Genomic DNA, 27169 nt, shown 5'->3' with positions numbered 1-27169 from the left:
TCTTTGCTACTGTGATAGCCAACTGAATACTTAGTTGCCTGTAATTGCTCATGATAATGTGCTTTCTGATTTTTAAATAGATTATGATGCCACCTGACTATTCTAAAATCAATAGAACTGATTCAGTCATTTCAAAGTTATTTCAAGTGTATTGTGTTGTTTTTATAATTATAGGAAGAGGTTCTTCTCTGTGTTCTTAAAATTTTTGTAATACTGTTCATGTAATAAGCAATGGGCTGACATGAGCTGAAATGCTGGCAGGGAATGAATTAGAAAAAGAGGCAGAATGATAGTATGCAGGAGGGCTAAGAAGCAAAGTGGAATTTAGCCAGGGCCAGACTTAGGAGTTAAAATTCTTGATACCATATTTTAGGAGGCTCATTAATGAAAAATGGAATCTTGTCATGTATATTGACCTACTTTCTTTTTTCATGTAACATCTCTAGGACTTTTTTCCAGATCTCTACATATACCACCTGACACTTTCCACTAACTGTGTAGTGTAGGTTATACCATAATCTGTCTATTCAGCCATTTCCCAAGTGATCAACATTCAGGTTTTCCCAGTTGTTTTCCTTTTATAAACTATCTAGCAATAACATTGTTTTGTGCAGAAATTTGCATATACATGCTGTTATTGCTGTAGGATAGAATCCTGTAAGTGGTATTACTGGATCAAAGAGTATGTGGCTGGGACCTACTAGGGGCCACTTACTGTCATATACTTGTTTACTTTTCTTCAGTCATGTTGGCCTTCTTTCTGTTACTTGAACATTCTGATCTGGTCCCAGCCCTTCTGCCTGTCTAGAATGTTTTCTAGCTTATTACATGGCTGCCCTTTTCTTAGCTCAGTGTTCAACTCAAGTATTTTTTTTTTTTTTTCAGAGATCACTTCTTGGACATTGATAAAAAGGTAGCCCCTTTCTGGCTCATTCCTTTCATTTTATCCAGTATTATTTCCTTTCTAGCATCTGTATCACTCTGAAATGATTTTGTTTTCTTGCTATTATCTGTCTCCTTACACTGGGATATAAATTTTATGAAAGTAGGAGCCTTGTCTGTCTTTTTCATTGCCGTGTTTCCAACATCTAGAATAGTACTTGGTAAAGATTGGCTCTTTGATAAGTATTTATTAAATGAATGAATAAAATAACCAAATTACTTTTCCAAAATGGGATACCGGTAGTTTTCCCACGATAGCGAACTCTTGCCTGTCTTGAGTGTTACCTTGGTCAGCCTCTGGTATTTAACCTCTGGTATTTCCGTTTCCTTTTCTCTAAAATGGAGAGACTAAAAATACAGATATTAGGGTCATTGTGAGAATTAAATTATGTGTAAAGCGCTTAAAGGGTGCCTAAAACATAGTAAACTCTCAATAAACATTAGCTGCATGAAATAGTAGTAGTGATAATAGTACCATCATGGCAGTTTTGTAGTGTGTTTTACTCTATGGTGGGGGAAGTCTCATTTCTAAGCTTTTAAACCTTTTTTTTTTTTAATCCTTGTATATTCTTCTGCCACTTACAGCTTTTGGCAAGGGATTTTATCAGAAGTGTATTCGTTTTATTTCATTTTGCTTTTTAATAAGGCTTCCTGTCTGTCGCGTAAGCCTTGCTTTATGTCCAAGAAAGAGCGTATTGTTGTTTTCTTCACTTAGGTTTTGTATCTTTCTAGTTAAAAGGTTTATCTTTTGCATTTTGTAGTCTCAGGTACTGTTTTCTATTTAATTTTAATAGGTTATTGTTAAAGTTCATTGTTTTTGTATCATTATCTTGTATCTGCTCACTTTCCTGAATGCTTATAATTGTTCTAATTTTTATTTATGTCTTTTGGATTTTCTAATGATACGATTACATAATCTCAAAATTACTATACCTTGTCTTTTTTAGTATTTAAAGTGTTGCTTTATTAGATAGAAATTAATAAATAATGTGCAGCAATAGAGTCATAACAGGTGTACCGGTGTTATTTTTAATGTGGTGAGAATGTCATTAATGTTTCATTTTAAAAACATCTATACAACAAACGTTTGACTATTATGTGCTAGGTACTGTTTTAGGCACTGGAACTTTAGTATTGAACTAAATAGACAACTCCTCATGCAGCTTACTGAGTTTATATGTTGTTTGATATTGCTTTCTGATAAATAGTCTTTATAATTTTTGTTTGCTTAAGAATATTTTATCAAAAATGTATATTAAGCCTCCATTGATACATTCATCTTTTTTCTTTCATCTCAATATAATGACTTATGTCGAATAGTCCTTGCCTCCCTACATGTTTTTAATTTAATACAAAGCTGGGTTAATTTCCTAATATTTTGGAGCCAAATTAACCTGAATTTGAATTCTAGCTTTATCACTTATGAATTGTTACCTTGAGGAAGTTTCTTGACCTCCTGTACTTCAGCTTTCCCTCCTGTAAAATGGAGATAATAATAGTATGCACCACAGAGAGTTTTTGTGAGGATTAAATGATTTACTATACATGAAGTTCTATAGCAGTGCCTGGTTCATAGTTAGTACCTTTTAAGGATTTATACTTATAAATAATTTTTACATCTGCTTTATTAAGTGAGATTGAGCCGTAGTTCTCCTTTTCCTGCTGTTTTATCAGGTTTGAGGCTAGAATTATGACAACGCAGCAAAATGATATGGGAAACTCCCATTTTTTTCTTTGATCTGGAATCGCTTTGATAGATGGGAATTATCTGTTCTAGAATTGACCTATACGACCATCTGGGTATATAGCCTTTTTTATTGGTAGATCAGAGTATATACCCTTGTATAGACATGGCGTTTTTTCTAATCTATGGAAGCCTGAAAGTATGTGAGTATAAGAGCGTCTGTTTAATACAGTATTTTCAGTTTGGGGCACAATGTTTAGCCAGAGTTTAACCGATAACCTGGTATAGTGGAAAGAAGACTTATTCTGGTTCTGGCCCAGTGACAAGCTTCATGATCTAGGTTGAGTCACACAGCCTCTCATATTCCCAGATTCTTCTTTTGTGAAATAAAAGGACCGTTATCCCCGAATGCATGTTAAAGTATAGTGTTGGCCCATGTTTTAATTGGTCTGTCGTGAAATGACTTACCATTTGTGAGTGTAAAATTGTCAGCTATCTTTTCTTGGGTAGGTCTGTCCATTCTTAAATTATGCCATACCTTATTTTTATTGATATATTAACTCTTTTATTGGCCTATGTACTATAAAGTCTGAGGTCCTCTGAGCAAGATAATGCCTCATTTAAAAATTTTCCGGTGAAATTTAACTTTAAGAAGAAATATAGCACAGTTAATTATTCAGTGAATCTTCAGGAAGAAAAATAGGATAAAGACAAGAAATTATACTAACTTGCTAGGCACCTTATTACATCTATGGTGATTTTTAAGAATCACTGGGTTCTACTCCTGAAGCCAAGACTACACTGTGTGTTAACTAACTTGAGAATAAAAATTAATTAATTGGTTAATTTAAAAAATAAATTAGATACCTTAAAAAATGTATAGCCTGTGGGATGCTTTTGAAATGTTCTATATCAACAACATCTAAGTGTCGGGAAATCATGAAGTAATCCAGTTTTCTTTAATTTACCTCAAGAAACTGATAGAATATGACTATATATTGTTAAAATCATTTTCTTTTCTTAGTTTCAGGGATGCAATATAATGATTCAACAATTCTGTACATTAGTGCTCATTGTGTTAAGTGTACTTTTGATCCCCTTTTTCTGTTTTACCCATCCTCCCGTCTACCGTTCCTCTGGCAACCACCAGTTTGTTCTTTGTATTTAAGAGTGTGTTTTTTTTGTTTGTCCCTTTTTTCTTTTGTTCCTTTGTTTCATTTCTTAAATTCCACATACGAGTATATTTTTTAAGAAGTGTGATTTGTAAAAGCCTGAGAAGATTTCCTATCTCCAGAGCGGAGATCTATACATATCTAACTCTAGATGGCAAGCATCATCTCCAGCTTCCCTCGGTTACTTAAACACAGATGTAAAATCATTGTAGGAATGCATTAAATAAAATTTGTGTTGTAGGTCCATCTGCTAAAATATTATAAAAATAATTTATACATTTATTTTATACAATTTATACAATTTCTCAATTACATTGAGTGTATAAAAAATTTATAAAGTTACATTTTAATGATTTACAATTAACTTACAGTAAAATAAAAATAATGCCATTTGAGTGCTGTAAATGGGAAAATTCAAAATTGGGAAAAATTTACCCAGGCAATGTTTACTTTTATTGCTTCTCGAGTCTATATTCAGTGCTCTCTACCTATACTTAGTATTCACTTCTAGTGTCTTCTCATCCTTGGGATCTGTATCAGATGCTGACGTGGGCACTCAGTAGGTCACAGGAATAAAGGGAGAAGGCAGCACAGTCCTCTGGTCTCTTAAAACAAGCAGAAGCTACAACACTGGCATTCATATCAATCTGCAAACACCTCCCTTGTCACTTAGGCACGGCGTTATGTCACCCCCTTCTTTCTTCCATGAATGTACACTTCTGTCCTACACTCAGTGATGTTGGTGGATGGAGAACAAACAGGGAATAAGACAAGATTTAGGGGCTTGGCTTCTCTCTGAACCTCCCGTGTAATCATTGGCAGTACATTCAGATGTTATGAACTGTTTTGAAAAAAAGGAACAGCAATTAATTTTAAATGCCTCTGTCTGCTCCAAGGAAATATATGAGAAGAAAAAAAATAAACAAAACAAATTTGAACTTCCTGGGAGAGTTTTTTTTTTTTTTTTCTTAACAAGCAATACAAATTATCCAGTGCCACTTTTGCCTGTTTTTCTAAATTCTACAAATTTTTTAAATAAGCAAAAATTAGTATTATTAAATGTCGAGTCTGTTATAGCATTTAACTTCAGAGAGATCAGATTGATGGTGTCGTAGAGTTATACTTTACAGGCCTATATATAATTTACACTAATAAACATAATACATCTGTGCCTTTTATAAGACTTAAGTCTGTGTGCCTAGTGAGCAAAGCTTTAGAGGATGTTGGAGACCTGGGTTTTAGCCCCAATGTTTGGGAAAGCTTACTGAATGTACTCTGTTTGCTGTCCTAGCCATTTTGCGTATTATTTAATTCTTTGCACTAGTCCAGTGAAAGTAGGTGTCATTCTCATCTTACAGATGATCAAATGAAGGTTCCAAAAGATTAGTAACCTTCCCAGTGACACAGAGCAATATGTTAGAGTCAGGATTTGAACCCAAGTTTGGTGGTCTCAGTGTCATAGTTAAAATTGTATGCTATGTAAAAGCACAGAATGGTGGTTATTCTAAGAACTTGACTGCCTCTATTTAAACTAGAGATTTTTCCTTACTACCTATTAGAAAAGATTTGCAATTGGTAAGGAAATATAACATTGTAACTAACATACACAACATTGTGATCCAGTGTAAAATGCAAACTAGTAAGTTATATTCTATAAATATTTTGTAGTTGAAACTTCTACAAGGAAGTGGAATTCTTGTCTTTTATTTTTATTATAAACAAACTTACTTTGAAGTCTTAATTGCTCTGCATTTATAAATAACAATTATTTATTTATTTATTTATTTATTTATTTTTAAAATTTTTTTTTCAACGTTTAGTTTGGGGACAGAGAGAGACAGAGCATGAACGGGGGAGGGGCAGAGAGAGAGGGAGACACAGAATCGGAAACAGGCTCCAGGCTCCGAGCCATCAGCCCAGAGCCTGACGCGGGGCTCGAACTCACAGACCGCGAGATCGTGACCTGGCTGAAGTCGGACGCTTAACCGACTGCGCCACCCAGGCGCCCCTAAATAACAATTATTTAAATTACATTTAGAAAATTTAAGTAATAGTTTGTGGAATCAATACATAATAATGCTTTAAGCAAATGGGTTACATAGGCCACTTCTCAATGTTATACCCTAGTGGACAGTAGCATTGGGACACATAATCCCCCAAATAATTTTAGCAGGTAAAACTATGTGTTGTTGATGTCTAGGTGGTATGTTCCTAAGTTGTTAGGCATAGCCCGGCATGTTGCAGTTCTGATTACTCAATAAGACTGAGAACCCAGGAGAATGAAAGTGTAATCGGGTCAGAATTGCCTGATATGCCGGTGGATAGATCCTGACGTGCTGACGTGGCCCCTTGTGAGCCAGTGGTGAAACAGGTCGTGAGCCCAGGGTAGTGGGCTTCTCTCTCCCTGACATATTTCACCATCAAGGCTGCTTGAGCCTCATGAACCTCATGGGTAACTTTGTCAGGAGCTGGGGTTGTATTGTGGTTCATATCCTTCATATTGCTTGATTGCTGCTTTGGTAGTAAACTGAGAGCAACCTTAAAATAAGTCCCAGTGCCATTGTCACCAATTTTTGAGCCCAACCTTTACCTGGCCTAGTTCATTAAAAAAGTCAAACCCATAAATAGATGAAACAGAATAAAATGGTAGTTACCAGGGGATAGAGGGTGGGGGGAGGGTAAGATTGACGGTGTTTAAGAGATCTAATGCACAGTATAATGAGTATAGACAATAATACTGTAATGATACAATACAAATATTGTTTCAATTGTAATTGTATTTCAATATAGAAAAGTATTAAAGTAACTCACTGTACACCTTAGATTTACAAATTACAATGAATCAAGTTTATCAAATTAAAAAAAAAAAAAAAAAAAGATTTTCTGCCCAGTTCCACTGCTTTGGCTGACTATGGCCAGTACCCTGCAGTGAGAGAAGGCAGCGGTAGGATCTTGTTGAGACTTTAGCTGTGATTAAAACTTTTGCTTAGCAGTAGGATTCAAGTATCTGATTCACACACTATTTGATAATTTAAAAACTGAAAAGATATTTGTTATTTAGTCTGTATCATAGACCCAAGTCATACAACTCAGTCCTTATCTTGGCTTTTCCACTTAAAAGATTTATGTGTTTGGGTAAGCCACTTGTACTAAGCTAAAAGTTTATTTATCTATTAAAAAAAAGCCAAACTTACCCTATCACATAAACTATTGAAAAGACCAAATTAGGTCATACGTATTTCAAAAAAAAAAAAACAAAAAAAAACAAACCCACACTTTATAAATTAGATGGACCTGTATAGTTGTGGAAATGATACTATAGATTTACCCAGCATAGTCCTGCACAAATATTCCCACCTTCGTCAAGTATTCTTGTATATCTTCCTAAATAGAAGTATCTTTTCCATCATGTGTGAAGGGAGATTGAGGCTGAATTATCTCTTTTACCCTTTTGATTTATTTCTGGTGAAAGGAATGTTCATTCCTAAATTAAAATCTCCTTGACGGGAAGGACCATGTTTTTGACTGTTTACTTTTTTTCACGACTAGTGCATAGAACAGCGTTCATTATAGTGAATGTACATAGTAGGTATTTAGTAAACTTCTGTTGAATGAATGAGTGATAGCTATCTCTTATCAATTCATTTTTTCATTAGTAGATAAGCATATCTATTGAACAGATGGACAGTTAGGTCTGCAACTTGAAAAACGTAGAAGAAAATATTTGAACAGATCTGTATTTGTTCAGAAGTTTTAGCCCTAAAAGATAATGCAGTATCGTTCAACCTGTTTTGTTCATTTGTTTCATGAGATCTTTTTCATTTTTTAGATGTGTTTAGGGTTGAGATGGGAACTGGTTTCATCAGAGAAATAACAAATGTCTTCTTAAAACATCAACCAAAAAACATCACTAAATAAGCTATTTGCAGAGTCAGTGGTATACACTTGTTGGAATTCAGTAGATGCAAAAAGCAGTAAACATATGCCTAGTAAAGAACAAGCTAATACTACGATAAAGAGAGACAAAGCAGGCTGGTGTGCAGTAAGCCTACATGCATCCAAGAACGTCACAGGTGTGTGCTTGGTTGGAGAATGGTCTGTTGTGCAACCTTATTGGGAGAAATGACCCTCCAGCCAAGACTTAGGCCTTGTTTACTGTATGATCCCAGAATGACTAGTGAAGTGGGTTGATAAATAGGGTAATTTTCTTTGTAATGAATTTGGTGGATCTTTTAGGTGGATCTTTTAGACAAAAGGTGGGAACTTAGAACAGACAGGAAGGAAGCTTTGTTGTACTTAGGATCTTCTGCTATCCATGATGAAAGGGTAGCTATAATGCATAATGATGTATATACTATAGCTATATTATAGTATATATTTAGTATATTATATATACTAAAGCTATAGATGTATAAAGATGGGACGTACTTTGTTTCAGTCCCTTTGGTCCTTTTCTTCTCTGTTCACTAGATTCTTTTTATGTTTGATAAACACTGATTGCAAGCATTTCTCCTGCCATATACGATGATGTCTTTTCATGAGAGGAGGGCTGTAAAAATTTAACTCATTAAATAGACCTTGGAATACTTAAAAGGAAACCTTTAATTTCAAACTAATTTTAGACTTAAAGAAATGTAGCATAAAAAGTAGATTCTCTTACCATATGCATAATTTTTTCCTGAACCATTTGAAAATAAATTAGAAGATACAATTCTTTACTTCTAAAGGGACATGTATCTGTAACCTACTGTTAAATACTTGTGTTATGAGCTGAATTGTATCTCCCTAAAATTCATATGTTGCAGTCCTACTCCCAGTACCTCATAATGTGAGTGTGTTTGGAGCAAGGGTTTTTCAAGAGGTAATTAAGGTTATATGAGGTCATCAGGGTGGGGCCTAATCCAATATGACAGGTGTCCTTATAAGAAGAGGAGATTAGGATACAAAGAAGCACAGAGGGAAGAGCATGTGAAAACAAGGGAAGAAGAGAGGCTTGAGAAGAAGCTAACCCTTCTGACACCTCAGTTTCAGACTTCTAGCCTTCGGAATTGTGCAAAAATAAATCTCTGTTGTTAAAACTACCTAGTGCATGGTACATTGTTGTAGCAGCCTTAATAAACTAATGCAGTTTGTAAAGGATGGCATAACAACAACTTTTTCACATATTGCATAAAAAGTGTCTTGGAGAGAGGTCATGTGCATTTACTAAAACAATGTGGATTAGCGGTGGAAGTTTGGACCTGTTTACCTTTTCTTTGTTTGTAGAAAAAAAAAATATCTGGAATGGGTGTGAGATGGGGCATGATAGTAGCTCAGTAAGAATGTCATTCTGTTGCTTAGCAGCAGACAAGAAAACCAAGTGTGTTTTTTAAAAGTTGGAGTTATAAATGGAACACCTGCATCCAGTTTTGATTGCCTCACTTCAAGAATGATAGAGCATAAATTGAAAGAATCTGAAGAAGTGAAAAAACTGATTATAGGTATTGTGGGGGACTAGTGTATGACAGTAATCCGAAAGTATGGTTCAGCAACTGTTTACTTGGCCTACTAGGCAGGGACGACAGTTTCAAGGACCCCACTGGCTTCACCTTCATCAACTAGAAGACGACAAAAGTAGTTGATCTTTACTTCTCTTGGATATCAGCACTCTCCTTGTATTTTCTGCTTTCTGTACCAGTTCATTTGGCAGAGTAGATATGTAGGTAAAAATGCATCCGACCGCGTCTATTGATGAAAGCGCCTGGGCTTCCCCACTAAAGATATATAAACTGTCTTTTGAAAACAGTTTGGCTTGATTTAATGACATGAATTTGCTTCTTGACACAGAGATAATGGTGGCCTCCTTACTGCATTCTTACTTGACTTAAAGAGCACATTTTTTATACTGGGAAGTAGAAGCAGGGATGGCCTTTCCTTTAATGGAACCAGTGCAGCTAATAAACTCAAATGAAAGGGATGGCCTCTCACTTAACGGAGTGAGTGTAGACAACCAAGACCAAGAGGAGAAACTGAAATAGAAAAAACCTATGCTGGTCATGTAAATTGACTAATGCAGGGCACCATTAGCTAACTGCCACCTAAAATGCAGTCCACTTCAGACAGATTAATTTGGCTAGATAACACATAAAACAAAAAGATTAATAATTACTTTGTTCTTAAATAGCTTAAAAGTTAAGATTTTTAATAACTTCTATATAACTTAACTATCATATACTAAAGTTAACAATTTTTAAAGCCTTTAATATATGTCTCCAGGCAAGAATATATCTATACTTTTCTTTATCCTGATAGGCTTTATAGAAGTTCCAGTGGGAATATGAGGCTTTTGGTGGGGTCGAGTATATGTGGCCTGAGAGAATAGGCTGCGGTTCATTCAGGGTCAAGAAGCCTAACTTGTCCGTGCAGTGAGGTGGGATATAGAGAGAGTGTCATCTCTTGGGGGTCAGACTTGTTATCATCCACCAGTAAATCGGGTAGAAGAAATCTACCTGGAAAGGACATCATTCATTAGAGATAGCTGATCAGCATATTCTCTCACTGTTGGCATGCCACTAGGGAAACTATAGTTACAAGACTTACTTGGTGAGTTTAGAATGAGAACACTGAGAATTAGTTATGTGACTTAAATGATTAAAGGCATCAGCACAGAACAGGTTGACACTTTCATCTCAACAGGAAGGAAAGAAGATAAATAAAGTCTTTGCACTAGTACACTCTCTTTAGACGAACAGTGTCAACCAGCATATGCCTCAGACTCCTCTTACATGCTTCTTTGACAGTCCAGCCCTTCTACCCCTCTGATTGAAACATTCTTTTTTTATATACTCAGTAAGGTTACTGTCAAATCCAGCTGGTGTGGAAACTGCCCTGACTTTGTGACTGTAGATATCTGCCATCACCCATTATGGATTGATATGGAAATTGATCAGCCTAGTCATCTGTGAGCAAAGATGCATTCAACTGTATGATTATAGGAGAGATCCACTACAATAGTAAAATGGTTCTGAAATGAGACTACAGAGCAAGGCAAATGTGTGTGGTTTAGTCTTAGATTTTGTTCTGTCACACAGATGGGTTTTTGGAATTTAAATTATTTGAACCTTATTTTGAAACTTGTACCATATAGCCAAATTTCTGAGTCTTTGGTCTAGGGTAGCTTTAACTCTAGTTAGTTTTAGAAAGCTTTCCTTTTTTTCCTCGAAGGTAGGTGTAAGAGCTTTATTAATTTATGTCATTTATGGTCTTTAGCCTTTTCTTTTTAGAAATCAATGAGAAGTCTAACTTTTCCACCACAATGTTGATCTTAAAGTTTAAGGTATAAAAGACAAAATTATTTTCAAGTTGTGATTATGTATCATTGTATAACCTATACTGTATTGTATATTTGGACTGTATAAAAGAGAACAATTTGCAGTAGATGGTTTATAGCAAATCTCTATAAAGTAATTGAACTGAAATACTCTGGAACGATGATTGTTTCTGCATATAGTTAGTTTCAAGTGCTTTAAATAGTTCTCAAAATGCTTCAACTTTGATTCCATATTCCCCTTCCTCAAATTTATTAAGATTGGGATACTGGGGCAAAAAAAAAAAAATTAAATTGAAGAAAGATTCATATATACAGTGTATACTTTTTTTTTTAAAGTAACGTCCATGCCCAATGTGGGGCTTGAACTCATGACCCAGAGTTCAAGGGTCACATGTTCTACTGAGTCAGCCAGTCAGTCACCCATACATACATGTGTATTTTAAATTCTACTAATTGATTGTGTTCTTTGGATTTCTTTGGTGATACTTGTTATGCAAATTTATGAATACTCATGCAGGGAATATACTTGTATAAAATCCCATCTCATTACTCTGTTGTGTTTGAAATATATCACGGTCAGTGAATGTACATTTGTTTGTGATCAGGTGATGTCACTAGTCTCTATATTTTAGCTAATATATATCTGTAATACATAAACTTATTTTAATGTTGCTTCAATTTTTTTTTTTAATGTTCATTCACTTTTGAGATAGAGCACGAGTAGGGGAGAGGCAGAGAGGGAGACGGAGACACAGAATCCGAAGCAGGCTCCAGGCTCTGAGCTGTCAGCACAGAGCCCGATGCAGGGCTTGATCCCACAGACCACAAGATCATGTCCTGAGAGGAAGTCAGATGCTTAATCGACTGAGCCACCCAAGTGGCCCTATAATGTTCCTTTAGAATGCTTTCTAGGAGTCATTTTCTTAGAGTTAGAGAATACTGATTTGGAATCCCATCTTCCTATAGTAAGAGTGTTATGATTAAGGGTTAAATTCTTTACTGAAGATAAGCAACAGTTAATTTTAACTGAGCAACAAAGGTCATAAACTAGTTATAACAACTATAAACCTGTATTAATGTAAAATGGTAAACACAGTACTGCAAACATTGATTAACCAATGTCTCACTGTATTATGAAATGTACACGGTATGCATAAGTAGAACTCTACTAAGCCATAAACCTGGACTGTCTAAAACTTATATGTGAGTATAATAAACATCAGTTACCATCTTACTAAGTATTTTTGCTTAGTACTTTCAAAGTCTGGAGGATAGAAGGTTATGTAGTGTGTGGGTAGCATTTCTTTAAAAAAATGTGAATGAAAATTTGAATTTCCTTCTTTTACCTCTTACTAAATTTCCTTATAGCAAGGAGAGGCATTAATAATAATTCTCTGTGACTAATAGTTATCTGTTGGATTTTGGAGCTTTTGAACAGGGTTAGTAGGTAGATTATAGGTGGAATGCAAAGGGATTCTTTTTTTAGGAACATGTATTCTACTACTAGATGCCAGCATTCACTTAGGGTATGTTTTGATAATTCTGTAGGAGAAATTAACATGGATCCAGTCACTCCTTAGTGGACTCCTTTCCGTGGCAATTTAAATAAGGTTGGCCTTTGTTTAAAAATGACAAACTCATTTGAAAACGCATCTCCTGCCTTGCATTATTAAAGCTGATAACTATTTAAATAAATTGTATTTTGATTTTATAGAGCTACTCTTGTGTTCCTATTGAATTTTTTACTGAACTAACCAGCAGAATTTGTGGACTTTAGGACCTAATAGATATCTTAAGTCTTAAATCAGAGGTTCATACGATTTTTTCACTTTTTTATTTCTGAATGCCTTTTTCACGGCATACTTGCTAATGTAGCCTTAATCCATCCACTGTGTGTTCTAGAAGCGCAAGTACTCAGTGTGATAGAATTGTTCTCTTAAGTAGGGGTGGGCAAACTTTTTCTGTGAAGGCCCAGATAGTAAATGTGTTAGGCCTTGCAGGTCGTATGTGTAAGTGTCGATGCATTCAACCTGCTGTTGTAGTGTAAAAATAGCCATAGACAATACATAAATGATAGGGTGTGTCATTGTTCCAGTAAAACTTTATTTACAGAAGCAGGCAGTGGGCTGGATTTGGCGTTGGGGCAGTAGTTTGTCAACTCCTGCTCTAAGTCATTGAGTTTGTGGTCTCTCCCAAATCAGACCCTTTTATATTTGGAAACAAAGAATTTCTTCTCTTTGCTTCATCATCAATAGCAGAACTTTAATTCTGAATACTAACAGCATAGAGAGAGAATATCCTAAACCTTTTCTAGGAGGAAATTGGTTAAATGGATTTAGAGAGACTGCAAACTATTGTTGTGTTTTCTAAACCTGGGTACTCCCACAGTCTCGGGCTTCTCATGAGCTCTGCTGGAGAAAGTCATGGAACTGTAAACTTGTGCTTGTTCACCTCAGTGCTTCCTGTCAGCCCTTTTATTGATCTCTGTTGACTCCTTGTTATATTCCTCACAGCATCTCTTCCTAGGCCATCCTTGTTCCCCCTAGCTATCACCTCCATCCCCTCGTGTGGTGGTCTCAGCATGTCTCACAGCTCTTACTTAGCAAAGATGTGTGATGTCATTCAACATGAATCTTTTATCCTATATTAGCTCCTTCTTTAAGGTGGGAATGAAAATAATAGTTCTGTCTACCATTAAATGAATTTTTAATTCCCAATTTAATGTGCAGACTATAAGTTATTGTACAATATTTGCATGAGTAAGTATACTATGCCATGAATTCCTCTTCCACGGCTTGTAATTCCTCTAGAATGCATCTACCTTTACACAAGATGTTTCGTAGTTACGTAATTATGAGAATTTGAATTCAGAAGTGTATTGTCTGTGCCTCAAAATTATAATTGGTAAGCTAGGCAGTAAGGAATACGTGTGGCTCCTCAAAGGAATAGTCAAGACAGATTAATACGGCGTTCTTGGCAATACATTTTTTTGTCTTACTCTTACCTTTAATTAGAAGAACTGATTTAACAGGAGTTCATCTCTTGATAAAAGAGAATCTTACTGTCCCAACACGGGGGTAGTCAGAGTCAGGGGACTGTGTTACATGACTGTCCAAGCCACCCCAGGGGTTGGATGGAAATCTTAGAGAAAGGAGGGATTTGGGCGTGGGCACATACAACAAAAAGTATATAGTGACCTGGCATTGGCTGTACCTCATTGTCAGAACTGAGCCGAGCCTCTCCTGGTTCTACAGTATCTCCGGTACCACTGCAGAGCAGGACCACTGCACTTTCAGTAGAAGTCCTGGTTCTGGGGACACCTGGGTGGCTCAGTGGGATGAGTATCTGACTCTTGATTTCAGCTCAGGTCATGATCCCAGGGTCATGGGATCGAGCCCTGCGTCAGGCTCTGCTCTGAGCATGGAGCAGCCCCTCTCTCCTGCTCATGCTCACTCACTGTCTCTCTCTCCCTCTAAAAAAAGAAAAAAAAGGAAAAGTCCTGGTTCCAGACAGAGGCAGTCTGCAAGACCATTAGACAGGGAAGAATACAAAGAGTGAAGTCAGGGGATGGGAGTTCAAAGAAGCAAATGAAAGCATCCTTTAAAATGGAACAAGAAATTATGGAACATAGAGTGAAACAGCAAGAGCAAGTAGTTGTGGTAAAAAGCTAGTTAGAAATCTAGGAAATAAATGATAGTCATTATAATAAAAAATTGATTAAGTTCTAAATTGGACACAAAGATATTGCTAAATTAGAAAGGTTTTAGGAATGCACTTAAACTTGTAAAAGCTTTGAATGTCAAGCACTATTATATGTAGTTTGTATGCATTAAATATATATATGTATATACACACACACGCATATACACACACATACACATACATACGTACATGCACACATACACCTCACTTAATCCTCATAGTAATCCTGTTCATTGCCGTAATAAATATATACTGTGTCTACTCTATGTGCTAGTCACTGTATTATTTATTTATTGTTATCTATAGGCTACCCCAAAACTGAGTGGCTTGGAAAGGCTGACATTCATCATCTAACATAACTTCTCAGGAATCTGGGAGCTGTTTGGCTGGATAGTTTGGGTTCAGGGTGTCCAACAAGGTTGCACTCATCTCAGAGCTTAACTGCAGCTGGAAGACCAGCTTCCAAACTCACACCCATGGCTATTAGCAGACTTCCTCTTTAGCTGTTGGCCAGAGACCTCTGTTTCTCTCTACACGAGCCTCTCCACAGGCCTCATGAGTGTCCTTCTGACATGGCAGCTGGCTTTTCCTGACTGAGAGATGGGAACCAAGAGGAGCAATAGCCTTTTATAACAGTATTAGTCAGGGTTCTCCAAAGACATAGAAATAAGAGGGTGTGTGTGTGTGTGTGTGTGTGTGTGTGTGTGTGTGTGTGTATGTGTGTGTGTGTGTGTGTGTATAGCTTTATTCTAAGGAACTGGCCTACATGATTATGGAGGCTGGCAAGTCAAAAAGCCCACAGGATAAGTCAGCAAGCTGGAGACTCAGAGAGCCAATGGTGTAGTTCAGTCCAAGTTCAATGGCCTGAAAACCAGGAGAGCCAGTGTTTCTGGTCTGAAGGCTGGCAGACTTGAGACCCAGGAAGAGTCGATGTTTCAGTTTCAGTCTGAAGTCAGGAATAAGCTGATGTCCCAGGTTGAAGGATACCAGGCAGGAAGAATTCTCTCAACTTGGAGGAGAGTCAGCTTTTTGTTCTATTCTGATCTTTGACGGCTAGATGAGGCCCATCCACATTAGGGAGTAATCTGCTTTCAGTCTGCTGATTTATCTGTAGATGAATGTTCATCTCATTCAAAAACTCCCTCTCAGAAACACCCAGAATAATGTTTGACCAAATATCTGGGCACCCTGTGGCCCAGGCACATTGACACATAAATTAATCATCACAATAACCTAACATACCATCACTCTGCTATGTTCTTTTTGTTAGAAACAAATCACTAGATCCAGCCCCCACTCAAAGGGAGAGGAACTAAGTAAGCTCCATCTCTGAAAGGAAGGAGTATAGAATGAACTGTGAACATACTTTTTAAGCTACTCTGGGCACTGGTTCTTGGGAGACTCCAATGTTTATGTAATAGGAGTTCCAGAAGAAAAGAAACCGGACCAAATGATAGAGAAGCAATATTTGAAAAAAAGGATTGTTAAGAATCTTCATCTTTCTTTCTTTCTTTTTAATATTTATTTATTTTTGAGAGACAGAGCATGAGTGGGGGAGGGGCAGAGAGAGAGAAGGAGACACAGAATCTGAAGCAGGCTGCACTGCAGTCTCTGAGCAAGCTGTCAGCACAGAGCCTGATGCGGGGCTCGAACCCACAAAGTGTGAGATCATGACCTGAGCCAATGTCGGATGCTCAACCGACTGAGCTACCCAAGCGCCCCAAGAATCTTCATCTCTCATGATGACAGTTGGAGGTCTTCCAGTCAAATGTTCACTCAGGATACCAAACAGAATAAGTGAAAATAAATCTTTGGACACATTATGATGAAATTGCAGAATATGAGATAAATGGATAAGAGCCCCCAGGGAGAAAAAATATATTACTTACAGAGGAAGACAATTAGACTGCCTAAAATTTTAAGCCTGGCTAAATTTTCACTCAGGACGGAGCGAAAATTAAAGACTAACTATGGTATTTAACTTTCTGTGACTCGGATTCCTAATTTATAAATAACAGTATCTACCTTATAGGTTATTATCTGCTGTGTTTACTGATATATCCCAAGTGTAAATAGTGCCTAACACAGAGTAGACATTCAATAAATATTTATTAAACAAGTGTGTAGGGTTGTTGTGAGGACTAAACAATGTATATAATTTACAGCAGTACCTGACATGTTGGTAACTACTCTATAAATATGTGTTGTTAAGGTTTTACCACTCACAGACACTCGCTAAAAGAACTCTTAAAAATATTCTTCAACAAGAAGAAAAATTCAGTGAGAAGGTATCAGATATAATAGACAGTTAATGACACAGAAATTGATAAAATGCCAGTAAAGTAAATACAGTTAACCCTTGAAGAACTTGGGTTTAAACTGCATGGGTCTACTTATGTGCAGATTTTTTTTTCCAATAAATGTAGTTCAGTACTGTACGTGTATTTTCTCGTCCTTATGATTTTCTTAAATTTTTTTTAATGTTCATTTTTGAGAGAGACAGAGACAGAGCTTGAGCGGGGGAGGGGCAGAGAGAGAGGGAGACACAGAATCTGAAGCAGGCTCCAGGCTGAGCTGTCAGCACAGATCCCAACATGGGGCTCGTGAGATCATGATCTGAGCTGAAGTCGGACGCCCAACTGACTGAGCCACCCAGGCGCCCTGACATCCTTATGATTTTCTTAATGACACTTTACTGTCTCTAGCTTTACTGTAAAAATACAGTATATAATACACACAGCATACAAAATATGTGTTAATTAACTATTTGTGTTACTGGTAAGGCTTCCCGTCAACAGTAGGCTAGTAGTAGTTAGGATATAGGGGGTCAAAAATTATACCTGCAGAGTTTTCACTGTGCAGAGGTCAGCATCCCTAACCCTGATGTTGTTCAGGGACCAACTGTATTGACCATGGGGTAAGAAAGAAAGAAAAACTAATCTTTTTGTATTACTTTTAAAAAGTTAAACTAAAATCCTCAAAGTGTTTCTAAAATTCATATCAAAGAGCAAAGGATCAAGAACAGCTAAGAGTTTTGAAGAATGAGGAAAAGGTGTTTGCCTTACCACATATATAGACTCATTCCAGATTATAATAGGAAAGACTGAAGTGTTGGTACAGGGGAAGGGCAAATAGACAAGTGAAACAAAATACCCAGAAATAGACTCATACACATATGGAAACTTGAAATATAACAGAAGACACCGCAAATAAGTGGATAAGGTAGAACCTTCAATAAATTGAACCAGGACGACTGGTTATTCTTAAGGAAAAAATGAAATTTGATATGCTCCCATGTATAAAAATCAGTTACCACTGGGTTAAAAACCAGTGTAAAAAAGAAAAACTTTAATGGTGTCATTTAAAAAAAAGAAGAAGAAAAAAAGAATATTCTCCCTTGGGTAAAGAGGGACCTTTTGGAGAAGACAACAGAATACAAACATAAAGGAAAGATTGATGTGACTATATTAAAATTTGAAGAGGGGCGCCTGGGTGGCGCAGTCGGTTAAGCGTCCGACTTCAGCCAGGTCACGATCTCGTGCTCCGTGAGTTCGAGCCCCGCATCAGGCTCTGGACTGATGGCTCAGAGCCTGGAACCTGTTTCCGATTCTGTGTCTCCCTCTCTCTCTGCCCCTCCCCCGTTCATGCTCTGTCTCTCTCTGTCCCAAAAATAAATAAACGTTGAAAAAAAAAAATTAAAATTTGAAGTTTCATGTCGCAGAAGATTCTATAAATAAAGCAAAAGACAAGTGTTGGATTTAGAGAAGATATTTGTAATGGATAAAACTGACAATGATTGGTATCCAGCATGGAAAAGAATTCCTACAAGTCAGGAAGGAAGAAACAATCTAATGGAAATAATCAGTAAAGGATATGATTAAGCAGTGTATGGAGTAGGAGATATGAGTGGCCCATAAACATATGAGAAGATCTTCAATCTCACTAGTAATCATACTAATAAATATTCTAACATTCCATGCTCATCAGATAGGCAGACATTAAAAAGGATGAAAAGATTATATGTTGGCAAAGATGTGGAGACCCAGCGCTCTTGCATTGCTAGTGGGCACGTCAATTGACACAGGCACTCAGGAGAGCTGTTTTGCAAAATCTGATAAAGTTTAAGCATACCTAAACACCTAGAAATTCTTCCTCTGGCATGTGCTCTAGAGCAATACTCTTCTATCAAATGCACAAGGAAGCACATATAAGAATGGTTATTTTAACATTCTTTGTTATGGTAAAAGTTATAAACAAACTAAATATTCACCAAATGGGAATATATGTTGCATAATGTAATAGTATATACAACAGTTAACAGGTCAGTGAGCTAAAGCTGTGAGTGTCAACACGGACAAATTTCTCACAAACATTGTCGGGGAAGATGCAAAAGTATGTGCACATTTATATAAAACCCCTGTTTTTATATAAAACCTCCCTGCAGAGGGAAAGAGAGAGAGAGAGAGAGAGACAGACAGACAGACAGACAGACAGACTGAGAATCTTAAGCAAGCTCAGTGCCCAGAGCAGAGCCTGACATGGGGCTCAGTCTCATGACCATGAGATCATGACCTGAGCCGAAAGCAAGAGTCAAACCCTCAACCAACTGAGCCACCCAAGTGCCCCAAATTATATAATTTTCAAGCATGTTTTTAAGCACTGAGTGATGATAAAGGTTACCTCTAAGGAAATATATAAATGGATGGAGGGATTCACAAATAAATAAGGATAAGCAAAGCAGTATGCTAAGATTTGATAAATCTGAGTTGCAGCTACCTGGGTATTCATTTCATTGGATTCTGTACTTGTTTGTATACCTGAGGTTTGCCATTGTAAATAGTTTAAAAATAAATTATCAGCAAGTTCTTGAATGGAGTGTGCGTATAGGGGTGGGCGAAGGGGAGCCATTTATAATTTTGAATTGGCAAGAATATATGGAATTCTCTATAAAAGTTCTCTAACATGTCCTGGATCTTGCTCATGGGAAAGTCTTATCAAGCAACCTTGTCATAAGGATCTGGTATTTTAATAAAAACAAACCTGATGTCATTTTCCTATCTGTTAGTAAGTTAAAATAGCTAAGTATTATGGAGAAGCAGAAAATTAATTTATCTTGATAGATCTCTTCTAATGTCAACATTCTGAGAGCTAGATGGGATTGTCTTATAAATGTGATAAGTTGTGTTGAAACTTAGGTATAAAGTCATAAAATGAATATAAACTTTTTTTAAAATTTTGCTTAAAGAAATGCCCAACAGTGAAACAATTAGTCTTAAGTCTAGTTTTGTTCTAGGACCTCTTGCAACTATTATTTTATTTTTGCCTTAACTAAGTTTATTTTATCTGATATAGTTCATTATTTTCTCTGGGAAAATCTTACCTGGGTTCGAACTAACGTTTTGTATCGTCATCGACACATTCTTTGTCCTTTCTCCAGCTAATACTGTTCAGGTTTTGAACACTTGGAGCAGATTAAACAGAAGTTGTACAGTGTCATCGTCATTTTTTTTAGATACAATTTAGTTGAAATGTTTAGAAAGAAATTTTGCCATATTAGTTTGAGTAGTTTTTTGTCCTAATAGAAAAAAGGAAACTAGAAATGTGAATGTTTTGCTGCTTTTTTTTTGGTAATTTTTCATGGCAGGCATTTCATCAAATGAAGTTATGACTAGAGATATTTTAGGTACCATGATTATGTAGCAGTCTAGCATATCTTTGGGTTTCTTCAGTGGTGAGACCGTTTTCATTGCACAGAGTAGATGGGCTTAAATGGCAGGAACATGACTAGAAAGTGCACGTTATATATGTTTCAGTCAGCATGTTGCTAGTGACAGGTGCTCAATGGTTGTTGGTATCCTTGTCAGCAAAGAGAATCCTTTGACATTAACGTCACCAGCTCAATCCTGATTTGGGGTGACTCTATTGGCAGCTCCATCAGGCGGCAGCTGATCAGTGAATGTCAGAGCTGCCGCTGTTCTTCAGAGTGTCACCAGGCCTCTCTGGGTTTTTGTTTTCTTACTTTTTTTTTTTCTATTTTTTGAGGGAGGGGTTGTTAAGCTTGTCTTGCCGTTCAGTCTTAACCAGACTTTCAAATTGCTTACCTTTGGGAGATGAGCTGAGAGGTCACAGGGAATATAGGTGTCTGTGGGGCCCACGAAACCATCTACAAAGTGGCGACTTACATGGAAACTAGTAATGATTACCTTGACTTCAAGCCAATCAATGGTGGGAGCACCTGGGGACTCATTAAATGGCATTTGTGGTGTCTGTAACCTCGGGTTTGAGCTCTATTTCAAGAAAAGCGGTGACAGCCTTTAATGTCTAATTGACCTCTCCTCTTTGTTTCACTTTCTTTCGCTTTCCATATTTGCCGCCAATGTGGTCCCCGATGGCAGCAAACAGCACTGCTCAGCATTTTGAACTTCTGTTCAGAGCTTCAGCACCTTAGTTTGGGCAGTTGTGTAATGGTAAGTATTTGAAAATTCTTTACCTATACTCCATCGCTTGTTCTCTTTTTCTTCCCATGGGTGAATTTTATCCTGACCCAGCCACTCCACACTCACCCACGGCTTTTCAGATTTACGGCGAACTACCGTGTACCCTACTTTCAAACATTTTTCTTAAATTCGAGAGTATGTCTTTGAAACATCAACATGATTTATCCAGGAGAGCAAGGAAAGTAATGCGTTGTGGTAAAAAGAGTTTGGTTCTGCCTCGAGCCAGATAAGCTTCAGACAAGCTATGTACCTCTCTGGATTTTTTTTTTTTTTTTTTTTTTTTTACAAAATAAGATATCAGTCATACCCAAATGCTGGTAGTTCAGTACGTTTGTCACAAGCTAATTTTAGTTTTTAAGTTCTGAAATTATTTCCTGGAAATGTTGCTGATAGTAGGTAGGTTTATCTTTGTTTGTTTGTTTTGTTGTTGTTGTTTTCGGTGTGCGTTTGTTTTACTGTCCTTACTGGTTAAGGTAAATGGACACCCTATGTTAGAACTCAAATTTTTTTTGAAATGTTACTGGTCCATTAAATCCAAATGCCTAAGGACTGTTGAACTAGATAATCTTTAAAGTCCTTCCAGATTTAAAATTTTAGCTTTATGGTGCCATTGAAAGAGTTCATGGGATGAGTTAAATTCTTTTCATCTAAATTATGTGGCTTATAAGTAATACTGAGACTCCAGGGACAGGAGAACTCTTGGTATTTGTATGTGCCTGTGTGTGTGCATACATGTACGCACACTCAGAGGAAATGCATCTCCCAATATAACTGACTATAGGGCAATCCATCCCTCTTTTCTTTCTTACCTTCCCCTCGCAAAACAGATTCAGGAGATCCCAAACCATTCCGATTTTGTTTTGTTTTGTTTTTAATTTTTTTTAATGTTTATTTATTTTTGAGGGAGAGACAGACAGAGCACGAGCGGGGGAGGAGCAGAGAGAGGGAGACACAGAATCCAAAACAGGCTCCAGGCTCTGAGCTGTCAGCACAGAGCCTGACGTGGGGCTTGAACTCACAAACCATGAGATCATGACCTGAGCCGAAGCTGGACGCTTAACCAACTGAGCCACCTGGGTGCCCCCCCAAACCATTCCAATTTTGTATCCACTTACTAGGAAGACCTGAATAAGCAGGATGGTTGCAAGATCAGAGAAGTTCTCCTGGCGTCCTAAGCTTGGATTCAACCTAAAAGAAATTCCATGTGAACACCTTTTAGAGTTCAATGATGGCTTCTGAGATGCTCCAAGATTTGGCAATGTAAGCTAGAGAGACCTGTTACGACCACTTGTTTATCTCCATATCCCCATATAAAAACCATCCTGGTGGTTAGGCCTGATTAAACCACCAGGTGTGGGCTCAGACCAACCCCGGTCTTTAGAAACAATCTTGGGAGCCCATTAATTCAGCATTAGACTTTCCTTACTTTTGATCAAATTCTTATCTTCGTAAGCCATTTCATGGGCTTCTGTTGGGTCCCTCTGATGACTTTTCTGGATGGGCCCAGTTATATTTGATGGGACTTTCTGTGATGACAGACCAGCCAGTTACTGCCGCTTGGTAATTGCTAGCTCGCCCTCTTTAGATTGGTAAGGCCGCTGTTTAACCTTGGCCAGAGGTACCTTTTTCTGCCTGTTACTTACCTCCCTTTAAACTGGAACAACATCTTCTAGAAAAGCAGGACTCTGGTCACACATACTTGAGATTTGGAATCACATATATGTTTGTAGTTGGAATTAGTATGTTTTAAGTCAACATTTTCAAGTTGACTCATGCAACATTAGTCCTAAAAGATATTCAATTAAGAAAAGATGTGTATTGGGGGGCAGTGAGGTAGGGATTCCTGATTAAGATTAGGAAATAATGCTACCCTGCCTTCCTCCTAGAGTTTTCAATGGTATATCCTACAACAAAGAAACTGTGTGCCTTTGTGTATGCCAGTGTTTTGCAGCTTTACCTGACTCCTGAACCCATTTTCTCCTTGTACTTCTGTTAATATATGATATACTGTAAGAAATGCTACTTAAGATAAGTAGGCTATTTTTAAATTAAAGTGTGTAGTTGCCAGTAAAATATTGTTGCTTTTGATATTTGTTTGTCAGGAAATTAAGTTTTAAGGACTTGACATTGAAGTTCAGAAATATTCGTGATATTGCTGGTACTATTATTTACGTGGTGGAAACGTTCCACGCTTGTCATAGAAATACTGTTCCCATTTCACAGCAGGTCCAGGGTTCACCAGAACAGTAACACAGACAGATCTTTGTTGATATTTTAATACCATGTTTATTTCAGCTTCTTTTCTATCAGTTGACCAAAAGGCAGGATGATTCATTTGATTTTATTTTTGACTATCAAAACAAGAGCAAGTAAGCATCAGGAGTGTTGGAAAGCTTGACAATTCTTTGTAAAGGAGTTGATTGGCTGCACTAATTTTCAGAGTTAAAGTGTATTTGGGTACACTCACTTAAGTAGTTGTATTCCCCTCAAATCGTTTCTCATGGTCTTCTGCTTGATTCTACCATAACAGTTCATGAAGACCGTAGAAATCCCCATGACTTCATCTAAGCCATCAGCCCTTAGTTCTGACTCAAAATATAGCTCTATAGCTCCAAATGTGTCCATTTCTCGTTTCACTGCTTGCAAACTCATTGCAAGCCCCTGCCTCTCTCCACTAAGCTAATGCAGGCCTCTTTGCTGGGCTTCCTCCCTCCAGTCTTACCGACCATAGACCATCCTCCACACAGAAACCAGAGGGGGGTTTTGTTTTTGTTTTAGTGTAAGTTGTATTTGTTTCAAACCCTCCATTGATTTCCTTGGTACTTAAAATAAAAATCCAAACTCTTTCATGGCATAAGAGCCTGGCCCCTGCATATCTCTCTGCCCTCATGGCCTCTCTCCTCACTCCCCTTGGGCCATACCTGATCCTACTTCTGTTCCCTGAATACACCAGGTTCATTCCGGGAAATCCCAACAATCACCCCTCTCTCCCCTGCTCCCTTCCTCCACCGCATGTGACCCTCTGCACACCTGGCAGTCTGATCACCCTATTTCATTATTCTAACACCACTTACCACTCACTGGATTTATTTTGCTCGTTCGTCTTTCCCAAAAATGTGAACAAAGTCTTTGTTTTGGGATTCACTGTTGTTCCTGGCCTCTGGAGCGGTCCTGGCACATGGTAGTTGAAGATATGAATAAACAAATGAACACAAGGAAATGATACCTGGAAGTGTTAGCTATTTTGTTTCCTTTTGACTTCTGGTGATAATTTTGATACCTGTTTAAAAAATAATCAAATCAAACTCTGAAGAAACCTGTTCAGAAAAACATTATTAAAGCATATAAAGCCCATGAACCGAAAAGTTTAATCCCTGTTTAGTAGAGAATTATCTTGTGATCATGAAGTAAATCGTCGGACACTTCCAGTAACTGAGACAACATATCACAATCTAAATTATTTTTGTGTTGTGTGTTCAGTCCCTAAAGGCCTCATTTAACCCCAAACTAGTATCATTATTAGGACTCTCAACATACTCACATACCATTTTAGAGTGTGGTGAAGTGCCCACCTCTACCAGGGGGCTCTTACATACCTACCACAGTTGATGAATTATATATAAAACAGAAGAAACGAGGCCCTGTGAACCGAACGAGTAGCAGCAGCAAGGTCAAAATGGAAGGCGTGCAAGAACAACACAAAATCCTCAAATTCTTTGTGAGGGACTGAAGATTTCATACTGCTCTGGGATTTAATTCACGAAGCCCTCTGTCTAGAGTTCTGTTAGGTGGATTTTTAAGTAAGCGATTATTCTTGCTGTTTTAGGAAACAGTGGCAGATCTGTGAGATGAGTGGGTAGATCTATATTAACAAGAATGTGGGTCTGTTTACATGGAAGCAAACAATAGGAGGTGATTATGAATGTTTTAACTTGCTCTATGCAGTCTGTATTTCTGAGCATAATATGTAAGAGACTGGAATGACTTGATTTCCAGATTGAAGACTATGATGTGATAGCCAGCATGATAGGAGCCAAGTGTAAAAAACTCCGAACTCTGGATCTGTGGAGGTGTAAGAATATTACTGAGAACGGGATAGCAGAACTGGCTTCTGGGTGTCCGCTTCTGGAGGAACTCGACCTTGGCTGGTGCCCTACACTGCAGAGCAGCACCGGGTGTTTCGCCAGACTGGCACGCCAGCTCCCAAACTTGCAAAAACTCTTTCTTACAGCTAACAGATCTGTGTGTGACACAGACATTGAAGAACTGGCATGTAATTGCACCCGATTACGGCAACTGGACATACTAGGTAAGGATACGGTATATATATTTGTTTTATTTTTTATTTTTGCTTTTTTTTTTTTAAGATTTTTTTTTTTTTTTTTATTTCTGGGAGAGCGCAAGTGGGGGAGGGGCAAAGAGAGGGAGACAGAGGATCCAAACCAGGTTCTGTGCCGACAGGCTGACCGCAGTCAGCCCGATGCAGGGCTCAAACTCATGAACCGCAATATCATGACTTGAGCCGAAGTTGGATGCTCAACTGCCAGAGCCACCAAGGTGCCCCATGTATAAGCTCATTTTAACGCCTTGATGTGAAAGCCAATCTCAGACTTTTTGCAAGGGGGGAAAAAAAACTTAGGTACAGTAAAATTTTGTCCTGATAAGCCTGCTTGGTTTGAAGAAGTGCAAGATAGGCCAGTTGATACAGAGAGTAATTATATCTGTACTTAAGTAAAAGAGTGAGGACAATAACAGAATTTTATAGTTGAGCCTATCAGAAAGCTCTAAATAAACATTAATTCTTGGTCTAGTAAGAAGAGTGAGAATTTATATAAGCTGTGTTCTCCATTTTAAAGACAGAGAAGAGGGGCGCCTGGGTGGCGCAGTCGGTTAAGCGTCCGACTTCAGCCAGGTCACGATCTCGCGGTCCGTGAGTTCGAGCCCCGCGTCGGCTCTGGGCTGATGGCTCAAGAGCCTGGAGCCTGTTTCTGATTCTGTGTCTCCCTCTCTCTCTGCCCCTCCCCCGTTCATGCTCTGTCTCTCTCTGTCCCAAAAATAAATAAACGTTGAAAAAAAAATTAAAAAAAAACGGTTGTGTAAAGACAGAGAAGAAATTAATCCATTTGTATAATGAGTTATACATATATGTGTGTGTGTGTGTGTGTGTGCATGTGTGTGTGTGTGTGTGTGTATATATATATATATATATATGTATGTATGTATATATATGAATGCTTCTTGATGTTAAACTCGTGATTAAGGAATATTGTCAAATCTTCATTTCCAATCATTCTAGATTTTAGGAGTAGTTCTACCCCAGGGCAGATGTATTGAAAATCCTTTCCAGTTCTGGGATTCCTTGTGGCCTTCTTGCAGTTTATCAGCTGAGAGCCCTGTGAGGCTTCGTTACTTCTTACTTTAGCCGGAAGTGCTGGCAGCACCATAGTTAAAATTGCCCACACAGTTGGTACTTTGTGAATTCATATAGCACTTGTACTGTGTTCTCTGGTAATCTGTTAGTGTTGATAGGTTAGTCCATGGAGTGGACTCTATCCTTTCCTGTCTATTAAACATTCAACCACAGGGAAATGTGAAGATTTTCAGCATCTGAATTTGTGGTTTCCTTGAAAATCTCTGCACAGTCCAGGTTTATGATACATTTGTGGATGTTGCTCATATGGTTGCGTATTACTTATTCAAGCTACTTTTATCAGAAACTCTTGCCTAAACATTTAGGGAGAAATTCTTGCCTGTTACAGGTACACTTTTGGCTAAATACCTCATCTGTGTTATATTTTCTTTATTCTTCATAGCTCAGGGAATTGGATATCATTGTGTTTTCATAGCAGATGGACTAGAGCCC

The 27169-nt window shown here is 37.6% G+C and overlaps 1 protein-coding gene across 3 annotated transcripts in view; it reads left to right on the top strand.

Annotated features, from left to right (window-relative positions):
* Positions 1–27169, top strand: part of FBXL4 (F-box and leucine rich repeat protein 4) — an 82252-nt gene that overhangs the window by 43266 nt on the left and 11817 nt on the right. For all 3 annotated transcript variants that reach the window (XM_086707471.1, XM_086707470.1, XM_025925244.2), the window contains 2 exons: positions 21205–21276; positions 25303–25615. In XM_086707471.1, coding sequence (XP_086563597.1) covers positions 21205–21276; positions 25303–25615 — 385 coding nt within the window. The remainder of the gene's footprint in view (positions 1–21204; positions 21277–25302; positions 25616–27169) is intronic.

The sequence above is a fragment of the Puma concolor genome, chromosome B2 (assembly GCF_028749965.1).
Source record: "Puma concolor isolate L17-30 chromosome B2, mPumCon1.1.hap2, whole genome shotgun sequence".
Taxonomy (NCBI): domain Eukaryota; kingdom Metazoa; phylum Chordata; class Mammalia; order Carnivora; family Felidae; genus Puma; species Puma concolor.
This window is presented reverse-complemented; position numbering and strand designations above follow the sequence as displayed.